We start from the raw sequence: 26,953 nt of genomic DNA on the forward strand, positions 1-26,953 counted from the left end.
AATTTGTCTTCTGGATCATATTTTTATGTGTATTCTCAACAGCAGAATAACAATCCTTGAAGAATAAACCTGCCTTTGTGAAAGGGGGGTGCCCCCATTAGTTTCTGGATTTGTTCTGCATTAATTTTAATTATGTAGGAAGTTTTCAGAGTCTGATATGACAGTGTTAAGGACATTTGGGTACTATGACTGTAATTTTGATTTTGTAATCTGTTTGGATTTCTTTCAAGTTTAGCCTCTTTGAATACTTAGGAGTTTTAGAGTTCTTAACACTTGTTTTTCAGATTATTAAAATGCTTCTCTAATGTATCTTCCTCAACAATTGACATGTATTCATAATTTGAAATTAATGTTGCAGTTAATATCTGAAGAAAAAAATTCACATTAAATGTGTTTGGGTTTTGTTGTAGGTATTGCATGATAAAACCAATAACCCAAAACTAGAACAAAAATATAATTAACTTACTTTCTCTGTGTAGCCCACTGTTTGTGAACGGGAGCTCTGTGTATTTGCTTTCCAAACGTTAGGAGTGATGAACGAAGCTGCTGATGAAATTGCAACTGGGGTTCAGGTAGAATTATCTAATGCTTATTACATGTCTGATTTTCTATAGTATACTCAGTCTTCTCAGTCTCTTCTAGTATTTATTTTGACTTGTATTCCCCATATGAGTACTCTTTGGTAAGCATTATTTATTTGTCCTCTTTTATAACTGTAAACACACTGTTTTATGCATGGCATTTTCAAACAGTACTAATCAGATACTTCCATTGTTTTGCTTCCATGTAATTAGAGTAACCCTGTTTTCTTGTTCTCTTCAATTAGGTCACCTGGGTTGTTAGTAAAGGCAGCCATTGTCATTTGGAGATAATTCCCATTTATTTTCACCTAATGAGCCATTACTACTCTCACGCAATTAATAAGCTACTTCCCGTTCATGGTGTTTGGTTGCAGCTATCCACTGAGCATCTGTTGTTTTGATCATTAAATAACAGTGGGAAAGTCCTTACTGATGTTGCTACATAGTTTTTTTTCTCTTTTCTCAAGGATCAGGAATTTAATGTAAGCTTGCTTCCTGACTCTAAGTTCAGATATTAATGTAGTTATAACCATATCATTGTTTTCTTTCATAATTTTGTATGTGCCTTAAAACAAAGTATTTTAAACTATGTTTCCAAATCACATTTAAACTTAGATTAAAATAGTTACAGGAATTCAGTAAATTAAAAAATTAAAAGATCTTATGTTTAAAATCTTTTTAAGATCTTAAAGTTAAAAATTTACACATCTTATGGAAAAGTGTATTCCTCTCTGATTTCCTAAACACGTGTCACTCACTGTGCACTTACGTAGTAAGCAACATGGTTTTTGGAAGAGCAAATGTTCAGTTCAGTTAACTTTAACTAGCACTAGTGGGTCTAGCCACCTGAAATAAAGTATTTGGCTAAGTGCCTGAATACCACCTATGGGCATATCCTCAAAGGAAGAAACTTGCAGCAGTGTACACCAGGTATACACTTGAGTATATAACTATGGGATCTGCACATCAGCTCATCTGATGTCTGAAGACCATTAGATGGCTATATTTGCAACATCTAGCATGTCAAACATTGGGATACCTGTGCAAGCTTGTAAGAAATGTAGAGAGGTGTGCTGATGAAGCCCCACCTCTTCCCCAGCCTGAAGTCCTCTGAAGACCTCAGCTATGTGTTTCTGTGGAGCTAGAGTTTTATTTTTTGAATGTAGGCACTTACATGGTATTTAGATTCAAACAAGTAGCTCTCACTTCTCTTTTTAAATACAGCTGACAGGAGAGGTGGTCATGATTAGCACTCACTCTGTGTTTTATGTAGATATCACTGTTGCAGGCATATGCAGAGCTTGTTCTAGATCTCTAGAGTACCTCTACATCTACAGAGCTTTGCTGAAGAGTACTGAAGTGATTACAACCTTAATGGTACTTAAAAGAGTTAGATAAGAGGTTTGTCAATTGTCCCATTGGACCTAGATGACTAAATTTTGCTAAGTCTCACTCTAGTGATAGCATTGCACCCAGCTCACTACATCTGATCTGGTTGAGCTCCTGTTCCTGTTTGCAGAAAGAATTTAACACTCTTAGGGTTTGATTCATCTGATCTATTTTTGACATTAGTTTAGGATGGTGTGAATCACAGCATAGACTATCAGCACAGTGGTTATTTTCTCCATTGATTATAAAGAGAGCCTAGGCTGACTAGTAAGAGGTAGGTGTTCACATTGTGAATCTCTACATTTTGTCAGATGAATCTTCCTCCAAATCATTTTGTGTAGTGAAAGAGCCTAAATATAGGTTCCCATTATTAGAAATCACATCCTGTTCTTTCTGCTGTGCTTTCAGCTAGTTTCCTAAGCTATATACCCCTACTTTGTCACTCCCAATATTCTGATGGCTCCTTTTTAATAATAAGAGATTGTACTTTCTAAAACTTTCAAGCCTGAACTCACCTTGCCTTATTTTAGTCACGTAGTCAAAATGCCTGAAAATTAAATGTCTGATTTGTTGATAGTTCAGACTCCCTGTAGAGAGTCTCTGGAGAGAGAGAGGCACTGTCTGAGAGACTGATATTGTAAGAGAGAATTGTCATCAGCAAGTGTCATCTTGTCCTCCTTGAAAATATTTAAATCCTAACTTATGTACTTCAGTACCTATCGTTAAGAAGTTTGGGCCTGGCTATAAGGATATTTACTAGATCCACAGCACTTCCCATTACCAAGGAACGCATGCGCAAGTTTGTATTATAAAGCTTGTATTAGACTTACCTCCCAGTTTAAGTTGCTCTGCATTCCAGCAGCTCAAAACAATGATCTCGGGGAAATCAGGGGTTTAATTGAGCCTGATCTATGCATGTTTTCCCCCATGTCAGAACAATATGCTGGTATCATGGTAAGAAACAATATAGGAGTCAACAGTTGTTTTAAAGGAGGGCTTTGGGATGGTGTTCTAAGAACTGTGCCAGTTTTAAGACAAAAAGTCCCATCATGCAAATCATAAAGCAAGACAACTTTGGGTCACTGTATTAAGAGGTTTGGGGACTCAAACAACTCTTCCCTAGTAGTGTTTTGCAACTGGAGGCTAAGAAGTGCTTCTGAGAAGCAGGGTGTATGAACTTGGGCTCAATTTCATGGTAATACATTTACAGAGTTGCAGGCCTGTTGCCTGACCTGGCTGTGTATGCAGACTCCTGGTCTCCTTTGCAAATGCTAATGCAGATGCCCTATTTTGAAACATTCATCACACTTGCAGGTATTATAAACTGGAAAGAAATGAGAGCACCATGGAGGAAGGAATTGTTATTTAAAAAACTTCATTTTTCAATATATGTGTGATATTTAGTAACTGGAACTAACAGAATATTTTTAAACTGATGGAGAAAATTGTCCACTCATGCTAAATGAGCAGAGGAGAATGGCAACAGTATGACTCACTGCAGCACAGTTCCTTTTCCCTTTCATCATGATTCTTATTTTCATTCTGCTTCTCTAAAGGACCATCTTTTTTTTTTTTACTCCAGATGATCAGATATATAATAACTTCTAGAACAGCTTGAGCTGTGAGATGAGATCTGATCCATGTGGAACTGTGGGAGGAACCAGGGATGCCTACTAAGTATGGCTCATCTCAGATTTTCCTTTCTTTCATGGAAAAGTCTGTTTTCACACAGGAATGTTTTCAGAAGGCACAGAGAAACCAGGGGGAAATGAGCTAATTTGCAGCTACGTTTTTATATAGCAACTTTGGATTTCATTATGAGCTGGATTTAGGTTTCACAGTTGCCAGAATTCTCTCTGTTTTGTGATTGCTGTAGTCTATTTTTAACCTCTGAGTTACAAATTTTGAAACAATTATACAGAAATCTGTTGCTAAGTTGCATATGTGCCTACGTGCAACATATGTGAATACATGCCTATGTTGTGTACACACATCTTATGGTGAAATCTTGGAAATCATAGATATTCAAAGTCATGTCATAATTTTGTACAACAGGAAGGAAGGAAGAGGATCTCCCAGTGTGAGCCATGCAAATGACCGTTAAATCACTGCACTGTTCTAGCTTTAGCAGAAGCAATGTTTGCTAGTGTTTCCATGATTACAGTCTTCAGGAGAACAGCAGGCAGTGGTACAGATTTACAATCCCTTCCTCTTTCTTGAGCAACATTTTTCACTGGCATCTACTGCACAAAGATACACAGATCAAGCACAACTTAATTTCCCTAGAGAATTAATTTAATCCAGGAATTAGCACATGTACACAAGAGAAAGCAGGACTGCAAGCAATATATTTGATGTGATAATACATTTAGGACCAGATACTGGTCCTACTTATGCACCTGGAATAATGTACCAGGGCTCAACCCAAAGCCTGTTGAGGTCAATGGAAAAATTTCAGTCCTAAACTATGTCCTGTGGATAACATGGTTTAGGTAATATAGATAACAATGAAATATGGTATTACTGTAATGTGTAAAAAAAGCAGACTGGATGATACAATATGAAAGTACATATATTAAATAAATATTTTTCTTTATCCCTAGGTGGTTGATCTGTTAGTATCCATGTGTCGGTCTGCGTTAGAGTCACCTAGGAAAGTTGTCATTTTTGAGCCATATCCTTCTGTAGTTGATCCTAATGATCCTCAGATGCTGGCCTTTAACCCTAGGGTAAGTAGTTATCTTTCATTATGTCATAGCTTGGTTTCAGTCATGCATTAGATTTTAAAACAAAGCCTTCTTCTGGAGGAGTCTCCTTTACTGTAAGAGATACAGCTCCAGAATATAGCACAAGCGTGTGACTATTTTCAGAACTTTGTAGTTTTTTTAATTGTCTCTGAGAAGGTATTTGTGAATAAACTGTAAATTGCATTCAAAATTATGTTGAAGCCAAGAACTTCTTTTAGGGTACAAATTCTAGGTGCAAAATTTTATATTCTTAGTGTCTTTCTCTCAGTGTACACATTGGACACAAAGAGAAAGATGGCCTTTGGGAGGTGTAGACCATGTAGACTGGGGGATTTCCAGTCCATCTTTTTATTCTTAAAGTGGTTATTGCTGTCATCTCATTTTCTCTTTGCAAACAATTATGTCCTTAATCTTAATTTTATCAAATGTTGGACATAACAGTAGAGTTTTGTACAAGCATCAAATTTTGAAGTAAAGAATTGTGTTTGCACTACTTGCTCCTCAGGCTGCAAATGCTGCCTCTCAGAGAAGCCCTAGGGAAGCTGTGAACTATTACAGCTCACTTGAACCATCCTCAAAGGCATAAGTGAGAACTTTGGACATCCTGCATTGTGATGCATTTCACTTTTTCTGAACAAAGGCCAGTTAGCAGTGGTCTTTCTCAGAGGAAGGGGTGAGTGTGTTCTGTAGTGTGCAGGAAGGAAGACTTGCCAGGAGGTGCTTGGAAAGGGGCTAATGAGGAGACAGCTAGTCCGACTGCTAGGCAGGGCAGGGGTTTGAAGCAGATGAGGGAATGTGAAAAGGGGTCACACCAGAAGAGGAGTGGAGAGAGCCCCTGGGCTAGCAGGGCCCACACCACCTCCTCCCAGCTTCTTTCCAGCATGGGCGAGGTGAAAGCCCATGGGCAGAAGTTGGAAAGACCCAAAGATGGGGAACAATGGGGCTCCTGAAGGCAATGTTACATGTGGAGCTGGTGAAGCATGGACTGTTAAGCTCATCCACTCAGAAAAGGTGGAGCCCTCTGATAGCAATTCCCAGTCAGAAGGTAGACAAGGGTCAGGGTGAGGCAGAGGGACAACTGAAGGACCTCTGAAGTTTTATAGAGCTGTTGGCAAAGTAAACACATCTGCTTATTTAGCATTTTATTTAAAATCTATTTGTTCACTACATTATTTAACTTAATAGCATATTGTCCAAATAACTGGCAGAGCCTGTGTTTAGTTACAAATATTTGTTTAAAAAGTGACCTAATTTTTTTAGTGAGTCACATTGTTGTGTGTTGGGGATTCCAGTGAAATTCAAAGAAAAAACATCATGATAATATTTTTTCAGGGAATTTTCCCGAACTATGAATGAGAGAGTCTGTGTGTAAGGTGGAAGGAAGCTATTGGTTAGAAATGTTTGAAAAGATTGGTTTGCTGAACATTCGTCCTAACTTTAGTTTTATATGCGCTCAAAGAATTCAGGTTTTTGTAGAGCCAAAGACCAATATTCTTTTAATTTATTTGCTTATTTTATGCTACATCAGAAGAAGAATTATGACCGAGTCATGAAAGCATTGGATAGTATCACTTCTATTAGAGAGATGACACAGGTGAGTTTAAAAATCTTTACATAACTTAATCGCCATTTCTAGAATTAGGAATATGTTTTTATTGCTTACCTATGATGAGTGGGGAAGTCAATAGTATCATCTCTTTCCTATAGAGCTGTAATAATATTAAAATGCATGTTAAAAATAACAAACCTAGAGTATCCATAACAGCAGTCAAATAAAAGTGATGAAATAGAACTCAGATCTTTTGAAGTTTAAATAAGAGATAATAACAGCAAAACGGGACATTGTAATGAGATGATCAACTGCTGCATTTCTGGAAATATCAAAGTCAAACTGGGTCTTTTATTTCCAAAGCAAAATAAATTGATTTTGTGACAGTGTTCTGAATGATAGCTTTATTTCTATTATAACAAAACACTTGATCAGCTAAGTATGGTTGTGGACTTGGAAGGTTGGGTCTCTTGGGATAACTACCATACGGTTTCTCAATATTCACAGTGGGACAGAATCTGATAGCTGTACTTATGTTTATTGTTACACTTCCTTTCCCAAACAGCCCAGCTGATTATAAGTGATTATTGAAACCTCTCTCATGTACCTTGCTTTTCCAACTGTTATATAAATGTAACCTCACAAGAGTTTATAAATCTTATTCTATATGTATTCATAAAGTACTTTGGGATTCTGGAATGAAGAATGAGGTGTACAGAGAGCAGTAAAATACATTGAAAATTAAAATTCAGATATTTTTGTTACTTAATGTAACATCTTGTAAAAATTTAAAAAATCAGGTATTTGTTACCTAATATAATGTCTTTTAAAAAGAAAAATAAAACCACCATTTTGCTTTTTCTTAATGTTAAAATAATTCTTGGACTGAAGAGTTTTAAAGGGATGCTTTGCACTGTGATTGAAATCAAGAAAGGTTTTCAAAGGGATTATAAACTGATACAGTATTTTACCAGATTATACCATAAAACAGTTAACAAATTGGAGTGGATTATCTTGGGGTATTTTGAGAGACTTAATTTTGTGAAGTTCCAGTCCAATTTCTTATTCCAAGAGCCAAACATAAATAGACGTCTTCTGCTGTTCTCCCTGAGATCACCAATGTTTGCTATAATATTGTCGTGGTTTAACCCCAGCCAGCAACTAAGCACCACGCAGCCGCTCACTCACTCCCCCCCCATCCAGTGGGATGGGGGAGAAAATCAGGAAAAGAAGTAAAACTCCTGGGTTGAGATAAGAACGATTTAATAGAACAGAAAAGAAGAGACTAATAATGATAATGATAACACTAATAAAATGACAACAGTAGTAATAAAAGGATTGAAATGTACAAATGATGCACAGGGCAATTGCTCACCACCCGCCGACCGACACCCAGCCAGTCCCCAAGTGGCGAATCCCTGCCCCCCCCCACTTCCCAGTTCCTAAACTAGATGGGACGTCACATGGTATGGAATACCCTGTCGGCCAGTTTGGGTCAGGTGCCCTGGCTGGGCATGAGAAGCTGAAAAATCCTTGACTGTAGTCTAAACACTACTGAGCAACAACTGAAAACATCAGTGTTATCAACATTCTTCACATACTGAACTCAAAACATAGCACTGTACCAGCTACTAGGAAGACAGTTAACTACATCCCAGCTGAAACCAGGACAGTATCCACCCCTTATTCTATACCATTGACGTCATGCTCAGTTCCCATACCTTTAGTTACATTCTGATCAATCATCACCACCTTTCCATCCCTTTGAGACATATGAACAATGATATATATATATGTGTGTATACACACACAGAGATATCATTCCTTCAGTTTATGGGTTATGTTCATAAAATGTTTGTTGAGTTCATTTAGTTTCTGACTCTGGGCTCCATCTGTCATATCAGTCTGTCTGAGCAGGAGGGATGGTGCAAAGTCCTCTCAGTCGGTAGAGCAGAATTGGGCTTCAGTGCGGTGTGATGAGCAGGTGACATTTGGCGCAGCAGGAGGATGGTGTGCACCGTTGGATTGTTGCATGCTGGAGTCAGTTCTGGATCCACCTCTACTGCGCTTTGCTCAGTTTTATCACAGTTCTTTCTTGCTTGATCCAAGTGATTCTTACTATCGTACTATGGATATAGCATATAACAATTATAGTAATGATAACATACAGTAGCAGGGTTATATAGCAACTAATATCATACAGTTTAATTCTGGCTATTTTCACCTAAAATCAAATCCCCTTGAGGCACACATCGGACTTCCCCATCTTTTCGCATCACCCACCAAGTGCACCCAGGCCCTTGAGCAAAAGCAATCCCATGAATGGGTTTACCTTTGCGTGAGGCAGGAGTAACCCAGACTGTCTTCCCTAACATATTTTTTATGTGCACTACAGGGACTTTATCCCCTTCTACAGTATGTAAAAATTCTGATTGGGCAGGGCCACTCCGATTGGCAGATCCTCTGGTGTTGACTAACCAGGTGGCTTTTGCTAAATGTGTATCCCAATGTTTGAAAGTTCCGCCCCCCATTGCTCTCAATGTAGTCTTTAACAGCCCATTGTATCTTTCGATTTTCCCAGAGGCTGGTGCAGGTTGGTCCGCTGGTTCAGTTGCAGTATCGCTCACTGGGTTTTGGATAACCGCAGTGTCTGTCACCGAGGTTTGGGTAGCAGCAGTGCTCGTCACTGGGGCTGGAGGGACTGCAGTGCCCGTTGCTGAGGTTTGGGTAGCTGCTGTACTCATTGCCGGGGCTGGAGGGGCTGCAGTGCCTGTTGTTGAGGTTTGGGTAGCCCGAGTTCTCGTCGCCGGGGCTGGAAGGGTCACGGTGCCTGTCGCCAAGGTCTGGGTGCCTGCAATGCTCCTTGCCGGGGCTGGAGGGGCCGCAGCGCCCGTTGCCAAGGTTTGGGTGGCCGCGGTGCTCATCATTTTGTTGTTAGGTCCAGAGACTTTCTCTTCCCCTTGAGGGTACTGAGTGGTGTCAAACAGGGCTCGATAGGCATGGGCCAGGCCCCAGCACATTGCAGTGATTTGTATCTCTCTGGAGCTGCTGGGGTGACAGCATACCTTTTCCAAATATTTTACTAGTTCTTCTGGATCCTGCACTTGTTCAGGGGTGAATTTCCAAAACATTGGAGGTGCCCACTTTTCTAGGTATTTGCCCATACTACCCCACACACCCTGCCACTCATAATTATCCAGCCTTGGGGCACATCTCTGGGTGATCTTCTTAAATAGCTGTTTAACCTTAAACAAGACCTGAACCACATTCAGAAGTATGCTAATTCCTAGCAGTAGGGCTAGGACCGTGCTAGTCCCAACATTCCAGGAGTATTCAAATTTTTCAAAATTCTCAAACACCATTGTAACTGGACCGAAGGAGAAAGGAGAGGGGAAGAAAGGTACCCCACCCATAGACTGGTTTTCCATGGAGGAAAGGTAAATGGTATAATTATTAATAGTTTCCCACAGATGGCTCCCGCAGTATAAAGGTGACAATGCTAAGTGCAAATACCGGATTAATCCCACAGCCGATGACTTTATCATACCATAAACCAGAGTTATACCATACATCAAAGTGAAAACCTTAATCCACCTCCCACGGATGATAAGCAGTAGAAGAGGAACTACATACAGCAAGCGAGGTGATACATAACAGAGCCTTAAAAACCAGAGCAACAACTCTAAGAATGCATAAATCAACATAATGAATGCTTAGGACAAATTTGTTTTAACAAGCTCTGGTCAGGTTTGTCGTTATCTCAACCCTTCGTGCCCCACGTTGGGCGCCAAAAGGACTGTCGTGGTTTAACCCCAGCCAGCAACTAAGCACCACGCAGCCGCTCACTCACTCCCCCCCCATCCAGTGGGATGGGGGAGAAAATCAGGAAAAGAAGTAAAACTCCTGGGTTGAGATAAGAACGATTTAATAGAACAGAAAAGAAGAGACTAATAATGATAATGATAACACTAATAAAATGACAACAGTAGTAATAAAAGGATTGAAATGTACAAATGATGCACAGGGCAATTGCTCACCACCCGCCGACCGACACCCAGCCAGTCCCCAAGCGGCGAATCCCTGCCCCCCCCCACTTCCCAGTTCCTAAACTAGATGGGACGTCACATGGTATGGAATACACTGTTGGCCAGTTTGGGTCAGGTGCCCTGGCTGGGCATGAGAAGCTGAAAAATCCTTGACTGTAGTCTAAACACTACTGAGCAACAACTGAAAACATCAGTGTTATCAACATTCTTCACATACTGAACTCAAAACATAGCACTGTACCAGCTACTAGGAAGACAGCTAACTACATCCCAGCTGAAACCAGGACAAATATACTCATTTTGATGCTAATTATATGATTATTTTACTCCAGGGAAAATAATTGCTATATTAATTCTTGTTGTTGTCAAAACACATTTATAACTGTACAATGCTAAATGTCAGTAAAACTGTGATTTAAGCCTAATAATGAGTCCCATGTATTCGTTTTAATAGATGAAATCATGGGCAATGTAACATATAAAATTTAAACTTATGATTTCAACTAGAAATAAAGAACGTAATTACTCTTTTCTAGGCACCTTACTTGGAAATAAAGAAGCAGATGGATAAACAAGACCCGCTTGCACATCCTCTTCTACAGTGGTATAAAATTGACTCACATAAGATGATAATTATTAAAGTACCAAGTTGAATGAATAATCATTTCACCAGTTTAATTTGGTATAAACTCACCCTAAGAATTAACATCAGGGTTGATATTTGCAACTGCATTTGTTTCTGTACTGTTTCTGGACCTCATCTGGGCCCTCTGAAAACACTGGAAAGACTCCAGCTTATTTGTATGGCCTCAGATCTGATTTGTAGTCAAGATTCGGTCTACTTCCATCTGATAGGTTCAAAGGCCTGCAGCTGTATGCTTCGTGGTGGCCATTCATAACACATGCTTAAGAAGAAAAGTTCTGTTTGGTTATCATGTCTAATACATCTAACTGTTTCTTATTTTAGGGTTATTTCTAGTAATAGATCACATATTGTGAAGCTACCGGTAAATAGGGTAAGTGTCTGTGGGTTCTTTAATATTTTCTCATTTCTCATGGCTCATATTAGCATTTTAGGTGGGAGTCTCCTGTCCAAATGTGTCTACATTCAAATTAATCACATGGGCTCCATTAATAGACAGGGGAGAGAAATAGGCAGTTTCAGGTCATGACTCATTGAATCATGTTGTGAATATCTAAAATAGGTCAAAGGAATAATGCTCAGAAAAAGCCTATTCAAGGTGAGTAGCTCAAATGCATCTACCTTGTAGTCATCTGAGATTGGGTGAGAAGAACATCACTATTTGTTTTATTACCATATAGAATATTAGACACAGAATTGTACGAAAAGCAGTGCACACAAACATGATGTACCAGGGATCCACATATGAGTACACTGTAAAAAGAATATAGCTCTAGAATTTTAGAGGCATGGTGCTGAGATTCATTTCTGAGTATGTGTGCCTCTGATCCTCTGATTAAGGGTGTAGTAATCTGCAGCCTTTCAAATCTGAATCTTAATTCAAAGCCAGCTCTGATCAGAATACCATGATGAAATTGTTCAATTTAATTACTTTACTAGAGCCATATTAGGCTGAAATACGTTTCAGAAACTTCCATATGTTTCATAAACTGAAGGACATTTTTACTGTTTGATTTCAGGTAAAAAACTATGGTAATGAGACCAATTTCAACTTAGTTCATGTAGTTATTTAGATGCAGTCATATATTGTGTGAAACAGCATGGTATCTTAAGAACTACCATTATGGAAATACAATGCTTTTGTGTTAACTTCTTTTCACTTGTAAACTGTTATATTTTACAGCAACTGAAGTTTATGCACACTCCCCACCAGTTCCTACTTCTCAGCAGTCCACCAGCCAAAGAATCCAATTTCCGAGCTGCTAAAAATCTCTACGGAAGTACCTTTGCATTTCAGTGAGTACATATATTCATATTAATCACAGGTTACCAAAATGCCATGCTATTTTTTTGTTCTTGCCATTTGAGGTTTACAGCTGGGAATTTATTGTTTTAAAGGATTACTGATTTCATTTTGCATTTTATACTGTGGATTTTAATGCATTCTTTTTCACTTTTTCAGTGGTTCACATATTGAAAATTGGCATTCCATCCTGAGGAACGGCTTAGTTGTTGCTTCCAATACGAGGCTGCAGGTAAAGAGTAGACTAAATAGACTTTAGCTAACCTGTGCATGTTTGATTACACATTAAGCTTAGGCGAGTTTTCAAGGGATGTGGTTCTGGTAGTCATATAGATGGCAAAATAGGTGATTTCAAATACCCTCATGTTTCCTGGAAAAGGTACTTTTCTGAAGCAATTAAAATGAAATAATGTGTCTGCTAAAATGGCTAAAAAATCCCATCGGTGGAATCAGTGTTTCGATTTTACATTGCACAGCAGCACCTCCAGGAGGCTTAGCTCGGTACTGCTTAAAAGCAATCTCGAGGATTAAAATATAGAGCTACATAAACTATGTCTATGTTATAGGATCCAAGAGCATTCTAAGTTTACAGCATCTTCTCTTCTCCTCTGGTTTCCTTGGGAAGGGAATATGAGTGTACTGACCAGGAGGGAGCTATTGCAAACTTCAGTTCGGTTTCTCAGACTGAATCATGAGACCACTATTGCAGAGCAAAGTAGGCAGTATCAGAGGGACTGGGGAGCTGTAATTCAGGAGTATTTTAGCATCAAGGTTTTAACAGCTCTTTCCCTGGAGCTGAGTCCATGATACCTTGGAGGAGGATCCCGGGGTGCTGACTAAGGATCAGGGAACAGAAAACACTGAAAAAAAGGGAATGGAAACCTCAGCTGTTCCTCTTAGTGGTTTGGGTGTTTTTATTAGCATCTTTGTAAGATATTTTCCCAAGAAAGCAGGATTTACACACCAAAATTCACCAAAGTAAAACCCTTTGTTCATGCTTATTTTTTTGTTCAGGGTTGAGATACTGGGAAGAGGATGAAGCAGTAAAGTCCTGTTTTATACAAGTAATCATTTTTAAATCTCTCACACAACTAGGGCATATCCTGAGTGCAGTTCATTCTGCTTACCCCAGTACCAAGCAGTCAGGAAAAAATATCTACTCACCAAGGATCCTATACAACATTGTAGGCTCTGGAGGAGTGAGAGCATGATTGCACATTCCTATGGGAGCTCTGGCACATTGCAGAGACAATGTAAATGTCATTGGGTCAGAGCAAAGAAATAAGGGTGAGCATGACTGAGGCCCAGTGGGCATAATATCTACCTGGGTAGGAGATACTCTGAGTTCTCATTTGTGCTCTAACAACTACTTTGTGTGTTTTCTTTAAAGACTTTTCCACATAAAGCAGTCAGTCCCTGGAGGAGAAGCAAAACCCATACTCCCCCCTTTCCAGACAAGAAAATGACCACAGCACTAATAAAAAGTGCTCAGTTTTGTTGCTTAGCCCAAGCTCCATGACATAGAGCAGTGATGTTGGTTGCATTGGCTTTGTGCGGCAAGGTTTTGGTAGCGGGGGGGGTTACAGGGGTGGCTTCTGTGAGAAGCTGCTGTGTCCGACAGAGCCAATACCAGCCAGCTCCAAGACGGACCCACCACCGGCCAAGGCCGAGCCAATCAGCGATAGTGGTAACACCTCTGGGATAACATTTTAAGAAGGGAAAAAAAGTTGTGGGACAGACAGAAATGGCAGCCGGAGAGAGAGTGAGAACATGTAAGAGAAACAACCCTGCAGACACCAAGGTCAGTGAAGAAGAAGGGGGAGGAGGTGCTCCAGGCGCCAGAGCAGAGATTCCCCTGCAGCCCGTGGTGAAGACCATGGTGAGGCAGGCTGTCCCCCTACAGCCCATGGAGGTCCACGGTGGAGCAGATATCCACCTGCAGCCCATGGAGGACCCCACGCCAGAGCAGGTGGGTTCCCGAAGGAGGCTGTGACCCTGTGGGAACCCCGTGCTGGAGCAGGCTCCTGGCAGGACCTGCGGATCTGTGGAGAGAGGAGCCCACAGAGGAGGTTTTCTGGCAGGACTTGTGACCCCGTGGGGGACCCATGCTGGAGCAGTGTGCTCCTGAAGGACTGCACCCCTTGGAAGGGACCCATGCTGGAGCAGTTTGTGAAGAACTGCAGCCCGTGGGAAGGGCCCATGTTGGAGAAGTTCATGGAGGACTGTCTCCCGTGGGAGGGACCCCATGCTGGAGCAGGGGAAGCATGTGAGGAGTCCTGCCCCTGAGGATGATGAAGCGGCAGAAATAACATGCGATGAACTGACTGTAAACCCCATTCCCCATCCCCCTGCACCGCTGGGGGGGGGGGGGGGGGGGCTTGGTAGAGAATCCGGGAGTGAAGTTGTGCCCAGGAAGAAGGGAGGGGTGGAGGGAAGGTGTTTTGAGATTTGGTTTTATTTCTCATTACCCTACTCTGGTTGATTGCTAATAAATTGAGTTAATTTTCCCCAAGCTGAGCCTGTTTTGCCTGTGACAGTAATTGGTGAGTGATCTCTCCTGTCCTTATCTCAACCCATGAGCCCTTTGTTATATTTTCTCCCCCCCTGTCCAGCTGAGGAGGGGGAGTGATAGAACAGCTTTGGTGGGCACCTGGCGTTCAGCCAGGGTCAACCTGCCACATTGGTGAAGAAGAGTCTTCCCTTTCCTCTCTTCTTTTCAGACAGCTGGTAGCTTTGTGGCTAAAGTGCAGTCCTGCAGTGATGGGATATGCATATCTGAATTGGCTCAGGCAAAAGTTTGATTGAACCCATTCCTTCAGTACTCAGGCTGAACTAGTGACTGAATTTTTCTATAGCATATGAGCAGTGTTATCACCATCTCTTCATTTCTTACCTTAAAGAAAAGAAAGTCAGCAGCTGTTGCTGATGATGATTCACAAAGGCTGGCTTAGGCTGTGGTTCCTGCCATGGTTTTCATGTGAGACACATGCTGAGCTTGCTCAGCCTTATTAAGGCTAAGGTGTATTTGGCCATCTACAGAAGCACCCTCTGTAGGCATCCTCCATGGCAATGTTGGATTTAAAAACAGAAAATGCAATTTTATATATAAATCTGATGTAAAATTATCTTTGGGCATTTGAACATGGTTTCCAGAATATACAGTATCTTAGTTGTATATTCACAACATGATTTTTTTAAAGACTTCTTTGAACACCATTTATTACCAGACAATAAATTAGTGCAGTGGAGCAGATGCTTATCTACATGATGACCTGTGCCTGTCATTATTTTGTCCAGATAACCAAATTAATGTTAAACAATCACTCCGCTCTTTTTCAGCTCCATGGTGCAATGTTTGGAAGTGGAATCTACCTTAGTCCATTGTCAAGCATATCATTTGGTTACTCAGGTGATATTTATAAATCACTCTAAAGTTGTAGAAATATAGGGGGGTATCTTAGTCTACTGCTTTTCTTACTAGCTTCACTGTATACAACACTATAGTAAATTTTATCTTTGTAGGCCAAGATTTAATTTATTTAAGAAAGAGAAAATCTAAGTTCCCTTATTAAATACTTGTTCTCATTTTCCAAGGTACTGAGTATCTTGACACTGTGCTTGAAGTAAATAGTAGCTAATACTGGATGCTGTGTGTAATGGAGCAGGTCTTTCTTGATTATGCAGTGGAAATCCAACTTTGTGTTTGTGATTTTTTTTGTCAGTATCTGCCTAAGCCCATCTAACATTATCTATGGATTCATGGGCTTTTAGGACCTGATCTGACAAAACAAATATTCATCAATAGACATGTTCAACTGTGTATGTTTAATAATATTCTTAAGTATCACCATGTCAGGGTTACATAGAAAGTACAGGACTGTTTATTTTAGCATGAGAAGGGGAGGGAACATAATTTGTCCCACTAATAAATCCAAAAGTGAGTGATGCAGAGTTTTCCATGTAAGAATAAAATCATAAATAGAAGCACAATAGAAACATGATACACCAATGTGTATATTAAGAAACTTTTGTAGAGATTTTAAATTACAGTGACTTTTTCCTTTAGTTATGTTGTATTTACCATTTCATAAAATCATAGAATCATAGAATGGTTTGGGTTGGAAGGGACCTTAAAGATCATCTAGTTCCAACCCCCCTGCCATGGGCAGGTGTCACGACCCAGACTGGACAGACCAGGGAGTCCTGTTTAATTCGAAATTCCCTCGGGCTAAATTAAGGTGAAACGACACCAAACGATCAGTTAAAGATTTTATTAATGATAGAAGCAAACTGAACTGGGGAGGCCTGGTAGTAGGTGGCAGGGTTTCTCACAACAGGAATTGGCATAAGACTACTGTAAACTGTGTAACCATATACATCGATTCAGGGAATAAGGAGATCCCTCCCATTGAGTCACAAGGTTCAGAGCAGACCCCCTTGCTTTCCAGACTCCTCTTCAGAGAAGGGTCTAGGGGTGGCTGGATCTACTCTTAGTCTCAGACTTGGTCAACGGTTTATATCTTGAAACGGATGAGGTGTAGGGATTGTGGAAAAGGCAAAGGAAAGAGAGAAGAAGACAGAGAGAGAAAAAGGAAGAGAGAAAGATTTCACCGGTCCTGGGTCCAGCATTGGTTCAGTCAGCCAAGGGGTCCAGTCAGCCGAGGGGTCCAGTCAGCTGAGGGGTCCAGTCCCGGTGGGCTTGCACACCCGGGGCTTCAGTTTGTGTCCTTTTATCATCCTTGCTCCTCCTTCGGGCGGGCACCCGAACTTGTCAGGTTAATGAACAGTTTGTGAGCCTTTGGGTTTGGGGGTCGTTTGTGGAGTAACTTCTCCTTCCCTGCAGACACGGCCATTGTTTGATCTTTGTATCAGAACAGCTTATCAGAACAGGGAGCTGTGCACCCTCCAGCACACCCTCCCCCTCCTGTTGCTGATGTCTGAGCTGATGGGCTTTTCACCTTGGTTCCTTGCTGTGCAGGGTTTGTCTTTAAGCAGAACTTGCCCCACCACAATGTTTGAGACATTAACTCTTTCAGTCTCTCACAGCAGGGACACCTTCCACTAGACCAGGTTGCTCAAAGCCTCATCCAGCCTGGCCTTGAACACTTCCAGGGAGGGGGCATCCACAACTTCTCTGGGCAACCTGTTCCAGTGTCTCACCACCCTCACAGTAAAGAATTTTTTCCTAATATCTAATCTAAATCTACTCTTTTTCAGTTTAAAACCATTACCCCTTATCCTATCACTACACTCCCTGATAAAGAGTCCCTCCCCATCTTTCCTGTAGGCCCCCTTTAAGTACTGGAAGGCTGCAATGAGGTCTCCCTGGAGCCTTCTCTTCTCCAGGCTGAACAACCCCAACTCTTTCAGCCTGTCCTCATAGGGGAGGTCCTCCAGACCCCTGATCATCTTTGTGGCCCTCCTCTGGACTTGCTCCAACAGGTCCATGTCTTTCTTATGTTGGGGGCCCCAGAGCTGAACACAGTACTCCAGGTGGGGTCTCACCGAGAGCAGAGTAGAGGGGCAGAATCATCCTCCCTCGACCTGCTGGTTATGCTTCTTCTGATGCAGCCCCGGATATGGTTGGCTTTCTGGGCTGCGAGCGCACATTGCCAGCTCATATTCAGGTTTTCATCCACTAATATCCCCAAGTCTTTCTCCACAAGGCTACTCTCAGTCCACTCATTGCCCAGCCTGTATCCATGTTTGGGATTGCCCCAGCCCAGGTGCAGGACTTTATACTTGGCCTTGTTGAATTTCATGAGGTTCGCACGGGCCCACCTCTCTAGCCTGTCAAGGTCCCTCTGGATGGCATCCCTTCCAGCTAGAGTATCAGCCACACCACTCAGCTTGGTGTCATCCGCAAACTTGCTGAGGGTGCACTCAATCCCGCTGTCCATGTCCCCAACAAAGATGTTAAATAATACTGGTCCCAATACGGACCCCTGAGGGACACCACTCATCACTGGTCTCCACCTGGACATCGAGCCATTGACCGCAACTCTTTGAGTGTGACCATCCAGCCAATTCCTTTTCCACCAAGTGGTCCACCCATCAAATCCATGTCTCTCCATTTCCTCACATATGAAAGTGTTGGTATAGTTGAATGTGTGTTTGTGTGTGTGTAGATAAATTTAATTCTGAGAGTTTTAGTTATGCTTTCTGATTTTCAGTATTTTTGGTAATATCACGATTCATTTTAAGAGCTCAGCATTTTTTACTAGTATTTATTGAATTTTAATATCAGTAATCTCTAAATGCACTTTTAGCTTTTCAGAGATTACACAAGTATGGAAGCTCTTTAGGACTCAGTAAAAGTGCAGGTTGCAGTGTCATTATCTAACAAAATGCCCTTCTTTTTGTACATTGCTTTGTCAGCTTCAATGTGTTTTTTCTCATCTCTACCTTTTTTGGTCCCTTCCATCCAGTCTCCTCCAGAAAGGAGACCTGTATTCCCATGAAGTATATAATACTTGATGCCAATAAAAACCACAGAGTCCTACACTCCCTGTTCCTTCAAAGACTTAAACTTCTCCATAATTCAGTCTGTGTTTGCAAACTGCCAAGAAATATGGGATACTGGAAAAGCAAGGAAGCCTGTAGTAGCATACAATACAGGAATTTTATATAAACCAACATGAGGAATATAAGAGAGATGTAAGGCACAAATATAGGTGTTTAGATTTCTGAGATGGAAATTGGATCAAAGCTGGCTGACAAATAATTTAATACTTTTACCTGTAGATAAATTAAACCAAGGTAGACTTTAAAACTACCTTTAAATAAATTAACTACTCCTAAAAATTATTTAGACTTTTAATAAGTCTAAATAAATTGTTAAAGATTAATATCTAAAGTTCTTTCTCTCATGATTTTACTGTCCCACCCACTGTAAATCAGACTGTGTTACTTCAACCTGAATAGGGTCAGTTAAACTCAAGACATGCTGACATGCAACTCTGTTAAGCAACCACCTAAGAGCATTCCTGAGCTGAATTCAGTGGCATTTAAGCTCATGTTTATCTGCTTTTGCACCTGCTTAATGCTAATTTGACTTTCCTAAGGTCTTTGCAACAAATGCAAATGTATTGGTAATTTGCAGGATTAAATCGAAATATTCTATGACAAAGTTAACTAGCTTTTTGACTGCTATGCAAAGGACTGTGATTCTTACTGTGCTACCTGTTTCATTCTCCATACTTAACTTTGCTTATGAAGGTATTTATATGCCAGGGTATCTTACATGATTTTAATATTCTTAGGGATGAACAAGAAGCAGCAGAAGGCATCAGCTAGAAATGAACCAGCTTCAGGCAGTAAGGGCAGTAATACATCACAGGTACAGTACATGAACCATCTCTGGAAGATTTATGGGTTTATGTTTGGGAACTTGATAGCTGAAAAAGAGGCAATATTCCTTTTGTGAAAGCTAACAGTTTTATTTTATTGAATGAAATCAACAACTTCAGAGACTGCAACCATCAAATACAGCCCAACTGCTTTTAGTAACAATTTACAGAGTATACTGCAGGTCCCTGTGCACTTCTTTTCCAAGTAGTAGTATTTGGGAAGAGAAAGAAAATGAAATACAGATTGCATTATGACCCTTAGCAAGCCCTTGCTTTCTGAGTTCTAGACTTGCAGAAGAATGATGTATAAAAAGAAATTGAGAGTGGTTATCACTGAAAAATGAGTAGCATTTCATTGATAGCAAGTCATTTTTTCTTTTTTATAGTTTTAACATATTAAACCATTAGAATTCTGCTTTATCTAAAGCAAATTCATAGCATCTATGTGTAGGGCTAAATTTTGAGAAAAAAATCTTACATCTGTCTCTATAGTTAACACGTAAAAACTACAGAATAATCTGGCTTTGGAGAGAAATTGGTATGTAACAGCAGAAGCCCTCAGAAATGAGAAGGCCAGTAAAATATCAGGGTAGTGGCCAAAGAATCAATGATCAAATTCACCTTGTAATTATTTTTTTTCTGATATCAGTTTGTTTGTCAGTAACACTCTGATATTTCTAATAAAATTATTCATTCTGTAATAATTAGGAACTTTTCTTTCTGAATAAAGGAGTTCAAATCCCTCCTACGATAATAAAAAAAATGTTTTTAGGAATTCTTTTACATTTAGAAATACAGTAGAAATGTTTTAGAAAGACTGCCTCTATCTTTGTTCATTAATAACCACTGAAAATAGCAGCCCTCTCCTTTGTTACTTTTTCACTCAGCTTGTCTTACTGCACTAATTAAGTTTTCTCATGTTTTTACATCTCAGTCACAGAAAAAAGGACAACAGTCACAATTTTTGCAAAGCCGTAACTTAAAATGCATAGCCTTATGTGAAGGTAAGCTGAAAGCCCTTGAAAAACTGTTTTAGTCATGGACATAGTGTTACTGGATGCAAATCAGTGAGACCTTTAGTTCCAGTATTGGTTGTTTTTAGGTAAGAGACTACTGGTAGGCGTACGGGTACTTGCTTAATAGCTGACCTTTATATTTCAGTTCAGAATGTTTCCTTCTTCAAACAAAACCTGTAACACATGCTGAATTTTCATGAAATAATCATATGCACATAGCAACTGATCATCTGGTCTGTCTTTCAAATGTGATCATATTCCTAAGCCATCAATATAACCCAAGTCATGGTCTTTATTTGAAATAGTGACTTCTTGCAAGCTCTTGACAAATGCATTAAATACCTACAAGTCAGAAAAAACAGCTTTCCTATTGAATTTCCAAATAATTTTTCACTTCTCAGGCAAATATACTGTTCGTCTGGTAATGTCTGTTCTCTCTGATGGCTTCAGAAATTTTGTGAGTATGGTCATTCTTGAAAGACTTGGCTATTCTTTTAATAACTAATGAAACCTCAGCAGGTTTTGAGAACAACGAATTATGAAATTTGAATAAGAATTGTACCAGTAATTGGTAATTAGTCTTATTGGCCAAACAAAAAGAAATTATATTAAACTCAGTTTTCCCTCCATTTTGAGCATTTGTTTATTTTTAAAAGTAAAAATTCAGACAGATGGTGGAAAAGATGTTATTTCAAAATGGAAGCTTTAAGCTAGACATGCTACTTTTTAATATATATATTTTTGAGAATGTTCAAGTGAAATATTTAATATGATTAAGGAGATGTCAGTCAACATGAAAACGCAATTTGATCTGGACAGAAAAATACATAAGTTTAGTTCTAAAAATTTCAGAAGAAGATATGAAATAAATCTAGGGTTTACTAGAATTTACTTGGCCTTTAATGCCTGAAGTTTCTAAATATAAATTACATCTTTCCCAAGGACTTTTTCATCTATGTCATTCTTTCCTCACATTTATTAATGGATTATGGATCTTATAAGGGTGAATTTTAAATATTTGGTAAAGTATATTTTACGTCATTCATAGTCACTTCATTTTTCTGTGAAAATAAGTGTTTAGGGGAGGTGGTTAATATAGATTTTAAATAAAATTAATCACAAGAGAAAAATGTTTGTTAAAAATTACAGTTCATGGGAGATACGGTATAAAAACTGAATATGCATTTATTCATGGTAGTGTTTAAATGAATTTATAGAAATCTTTTCAAATACAGACTGATAGTAAAGATTCTACCTAGCAATAAAAAGGTTTCTTTCCTGTGTTGTCCTAATTCTGCTGGTAAATAACCTATCATCAAATTCATTGTTGTTTTCTAAATGTTGAGCAAGTTTTGGCAAGCTTTGTGATCCCCTTGAGTCATAATTGCTATGCTAATTTTTAAAAAATATTTGGTAATATTGCAAATCCCAAATTTGTGGTATCTCAGTTTCAGGCTTTATCTTTCACATCTTATTTTTGGCTCAGCCATCATCAAACACAAATATCTCTGTTCCAAAGGCTGATTAGTTGACTCAGATGCTCCTTAACAGCCCTATGCCATTTAAAATCAGTTTTTAATAAATATACTTTTTCATTTTTCATTCCAATTAAGAACTGGCTCCCATACATCTGTGTTTTCTGGAAAATATAACATGTTTTGGAAACAAGGATCAAGTTCATCTCCCTGTTTGTACTAGCAGCCCACTTGGAGTCTACACTATGCCACAGACATTCAGTGGAAAACCACACACATTCCCAGAAGACTAAAGTGTTTTAAAAAGCAAATCTTTTAAAGCAATATTTTCCAGGCATGTTTTCATCACTATGAAATTTATTATTTCCCTAATAGTGATAACTTCATCCGATCTGCACAAACATGGAGAGATATGGGTAGTTCCCAATACGGATCACGTGTGTACAAGATTTTTCTTTGTGTGAGTACAAAGCTTCTTTTAACATTCAACATCTGTCTATTCTAGGCCTTTTTCCCCATGTTCCCTCCAATAGTTGTAAATGGAGTAGATAAAAGATGTTTCTTCCTAATTCTTTAAAGTATCACTTCATTTTTCCTTTATCTCTGTACTTACTTTTGTTAGGAAATGTATATATAAGTTAGTGACAAAGGTTTAGTAGATGTTTAGTTATAGAATAAATGAATGGAGAGTTACTGATTTTTCCCACTCTATAGCATTACCTCATGTTACAGTAAGTCTATCCATGTATCATAAAATATCTCTTCTATTTGGGTGTATGTTTTAAAGCTGAGGAATTCATTAAAGGCTTTCTGTCTATGATGTGAGCGTTTCCCCTCTCACCTATGACTTGTAATTATATATCGGCATAGATTTCAGCCCTGCAAAGAGAGTCATGCAGACCAGTGGAGGAGCACACTGACTTCAGATTGACCAGCACTGGGAGTTTCAGTGATCAGGATTGCTTTATCCATGCAAATCCTTAATGCAGGCGAGTTCTCATAAGGAGAAAAACCCTGGAGGTTGTCATGGTGTCACCACTAAATGGAGGCTCACTTGTGACAGGAGTTTGGGTACCGCAGGCATTGCGGTACATTGTGCATGCTTTGGCACCAGCCTCGCATAGGGTGGTCTGGGAGCAGCTGCAGAAACAGAAACAGCCCTTTCCTTTATACCTCCAGCAAGAGAGAAGATGCTAACATGCCTCGGTGGGCCAGGTGCCGGCAGAAGTTCCCTTTGGGTCCTAGCGGGTTATTCAACCTCAGGGTTTCAATGACAATGGCAGCCCTACCACCCTTCACTCTATAGAGAGTTTAGAATCTGCATATAACAGTGAAGTGCAGCAGAGCATTTTAATAGGAAACATGTTAACATATGGAATAAACACTCTTGATTATTGAATGAAATGGTTTTGGATGTTTTTAGGTAGATTAATAAAACACTAATTTAATTTTATTTTCTGTACTCTTTATTTTAGTTATGAAGATGGTCAAGTGGGTGATACAAGTATAAATACACAGGAACCAAGCATTCATAAAGAGATTCTTCGAGTCATTGGCAATCAAACTGCTACTGGTTAAAAAAGGACCACTCTTATTTAATTGATGTGATTTGGAAGCCTTCCTCGGTCTCAAAGCTGGATTTTGAACTGAAGAAGATGCAAAAACCTAATTTATTATTATTATTCTAAGCAAATTAACCCTTTGAATACTTGCTGGTTTCTTACTTAGTATTTCTTATCTCATCAAAATACCTGAGATGGTATGAATTGGCAACTGTAGGGGTGCAAAGTCTATTAATATACTACAACTAATAATAATTAAACAGGCATTTGGGTTGCTCACAATAAACAGACTTTAAAAAGGAGTTCTGTGCTAATATTTTTATATTAAACTTCAATTGGAGGTTTTAGTACTGTGTACTGGTATTTTAAATTTAGAATGACTTAATTATAAGCAAGAGAGAAGATTTTATAGTGGAGCACCTGTATTATGCAGGATCCTTTCAAATAAGTAAAATATTCTGTATTTAAACACAATAAAAGGTCATCTGGAACATGTCCAATTAAAGAGATTGGTTACCTGCAGCTATCTTTGATTATTTTACACAGATGCAGCTAGGATTTAGAGTCAAAGGTTAAAACAACAATACATTTTTTATTTAATGAGTGAAACAAAGCAAAAAGTAATTACTCTGATGGTGTATGTTTATTTTTCTTTATCTTCTCTGGAAACACTGTCTTATCCATTAAGTAGCTCAGTTGCATTTTTTAATTATACAAGCCTAGCAAGCACCTGGAAATCCTGAAGCTATTAACTTCCTTTTTACAAATTTGGTTTTTATATACTAGATTTTACAGTTTCTTTAGATCAACAAGGTTCTTTAATGTTTTCATCTTAACTTCAGTGAGACTGCTCTGTGGTTAAATCTAGCCACATATTTAAAAGTACCTGCTGAATTAGGGCTTTTACTTGACTGAGTTGATTTTTCGTACATCAGAAAATACAAACAAATGCAAAATTTTACCGATTTTTCTCTTGGTGAAATATTTTTATTAATTTATTCCTAAGGGAAAACAAATCAAATCAAATCTTTCTGTCCTTTAAACTAACAACTGTTTTTTCCAAGTGAGCATGATGGCAACACCAGTCTCCAAGGCATAAATCACACCCTTAAATATGGAGAGCAGTTCAACTTACGCATCTGTGCGATTATTACAGGCCACCTCAGAAAGCAAAAATAGACTGAATCCTCTATTATGTTATTTTCATAATAAAGATACTGAAGAGCCAAATAACAGCACAACAGAGCACAGGCCAGTGTTTGTTTCTTTTAAACAGAACTGCATTTGATATGCAGTAATGGGTGGTTCCTTCTTTCTGCACTCCCTTATTCCTTGCTGAAATTAAAGCGCCCTGCAAGTAAAATAGTGTTATTGGGCCTAGGAGCACATATTTGGAGATGTATTTTAGCATTCCAGACTTATCTGCTGGGGACCTCAGTTTTTCTGGGTTCACATCCAGACTTGTAGACCCAATTCTGTTTGCAAATCCCCATTTTGCTATTGGATTTGTGTTGACTTTCACCCCCTTTTGGTGGACCCTTAATATGAGTACCACTACTCTAATTGTTATCTTTTGTGTTGGGACACAGGTTAACTTCTTGAAAGAAAGAGGATTCCTGAAAGTTATCTATCTACGTAAGGACTGCCTTAGGTTGTGTAACTGCACAAAATCAGTATAATTCAGAAGTGGAGCCAAAACCCTGGAATGACCCTCTCTCCATAATGTGTCCTGCCATATGTGTCTGAATCACGATGTTTTGCAGAACAGAAAGAAACTAGGAAGCAAGTCCACAAAGATATCCTACATTAACTTGCTGGGCTGATAGTCCACCACTCGGGGAGGCTTTCTCAAAAAACTAGGAGAAAAGAAAGATGACCATGAGTGAACTGGAGAAGCCAAGTAAGCAGTCATCTTCCCTGTCCCCTCAAGCTGCAGCAGGGTCACAAGTGAGCGCCTTGAAGGAAGACACTTGGAATGAAACTATGGCAGCAAGTCAGCCTTGGTTTGCATAGTGGTGTCATGATGCTGGCTATGCATGGTGCCATCGTAAGTACAACCACTGGAAAGAGGAGGGAAAATACGTCTCTTCCAAATTTTAAGACTGCTCCAAGGATTGAATTAAATGGATGAGCAAAAGGAAGGGACAGCATGGAGGAAAGCAGGGCTCAGGTATACAGGGAGGCCTTGCTGTTGTAAGGTGCTCACTTCAGGTCCCATCCAGTGCATGGCAAGAAAAGGGACTGGGAGAACAAAGCTCCAGCGTGGGGAGAGCACAGCACACGGGCAGCACTATGCCTGGGGCAGCTGGGCCACCTGAGGAAGTGTTACAGTATAGGGGAGAGTGCAAGGACACAAGCCCAGTGTTACACAGAAACAGCAATGGAATTAAACCAAAATTCACTTGCTACACAGTAACTCAGTCACTTTTTTTCTTTAGCCAAAATATTAACGGGAAACTTCTTCTAAGGTGTTATATTATCTGCAGGTGAACATGAGTCTTCAGATAGTTCCTTTAACAAAGTATTAGTTCTCATCATTTTTAAAAGGTGAAGAGAAAGAGGGAAGTTCTTTAGGGGTCTGTTACTCAAAAATAAATAGCCCTTCTATAGCAAACTTCAAAACTGAAACAAAGACTTTATCACCAAGAACTGGAATGAAAAAGCCCGAGGAGGAGATTTTCTTTGAAGGATTTTTCCCTAGTGGTTTTATCCAAGGGTGGAAGTTGCATATTGCCAAATTCTTCCAAATACTTATATTCACATGGATTCCAAGGGATAAAAAATAAAAAGCCAGGCTCATCTGAGCAAAGGCCCTGTGTTATCCGTAAAGCCCTTGCATTTCCCTTCCTCTGTTATCATGCTCACATATTGGTGATAGAGCAAGCTTTATAACTCCTGCTGTAAAGGTGTAGGCTTTTCACAGATAGCTTTTAATCAAAGAAAATAGAGCCCCAGGCTCTACTATCTCTCTTGGTAGAAATCTCCATGAAGCCATAGCTATCTAGAACTTTCTAACTTCTTCCTACATCCCACAACAAATTACAAGCCCTCAAATGGGGAAGGTTTGATAGAAAAATTATGTTAATACCTTAATATTGTACCCTAATTATAAATTACCATATTTATATTTCTATGAGTATTTTAAACATTGAGAAAGGAATCAAAAAAGATGCTTTTAAACCTTTCTTGAAATTCAGGCAGATATTTAGCATTCAAGGGGTTAAGCAATTTGAGTTATCTTCTATGTTATGAATCAGCATAGCTATTTTCTTCAGCAGTGCTACACTGCTTTG

The 26,953-nt window shown here is 39.4% G+C and overlaps 1 protein-coding gene and 1 long non-coding RNA gene across 2 annotated transcripts in view; one reads left to right on the forward strand and one right to left on the reverse strand.

The window, feature by feature from the left end:
* The window catches only part of LOC104313543 (protein mono-ADP-ribosyltransferase PARP8), a 192,644-nt gene extending 165,985 nt beyond the window's left edge, over positions 1-26,659 (forward strand). The window contains exons 15-26 of the mRNA XM_069775480.1: positions 480-572; positions 4,574-4,699; positions 6,246-6,311; positions 10,849-10,916; positions 11,280-11,328; positions 12,139-12,251; positions 12,418-12,490; positions 15,598-15,667; positions 19,521-19,597; positions 20,542-20,611; positions 22,474-22,558; positions 23,574-26,659. Of these exons, the coding sequence (XP_069631581.1) occupies positions 480-572; positions 4,574-4,699; positions 6,246-6,311; positions 10,849-10,916; positions 11,280-11,328; positions 12,139-12,251; positions 12,418-12,490; positions 15,598-15,667; positions 19,521-19,597; positions 20,542-20,611; positions 22,474-22,558; positions 23,574-23,676 (993 nt within the window). The 3' untranslated portion in view covers positions 23,677-26,659. The remainder of the gene's footprint in view (positions 1-479; positions 573-4,573; positions 4,700-6,245; positions 6,312-10,848; positions 10,917-11,279; positions 11,329-12,138; positions 12,252-12,417; positions 12,491-15,597; positions 15,668-19,520; positions 19,598-20,541; positions 20,612-22,473; positions 22,559-23,573) is intronic.
* Positions 1-26,953, reverse strand: part of LOC138683533 (uncharacterized) — a 287,545-nt gene that overhangs the window by 106,185 nt on the left and 154,407 nt on the right. The window lies entirely within an intron of this gene.

The sequence above is a fragment of the Haliaeetus albicilla genome, chromosome W (assembly GCF_947461875.1).
Source record: "Haliaeetus albicilla chromosome W, bHalAlb1.1, whole genome shotgun sequence".
In the NCBI taxonomy this organism is placed as follows: Eukaryota; Metazoa; Chordata; class Aves; order Accipitriformes; family Accipitridae; genus Haliaeetus; species Haliaeetus albicilla.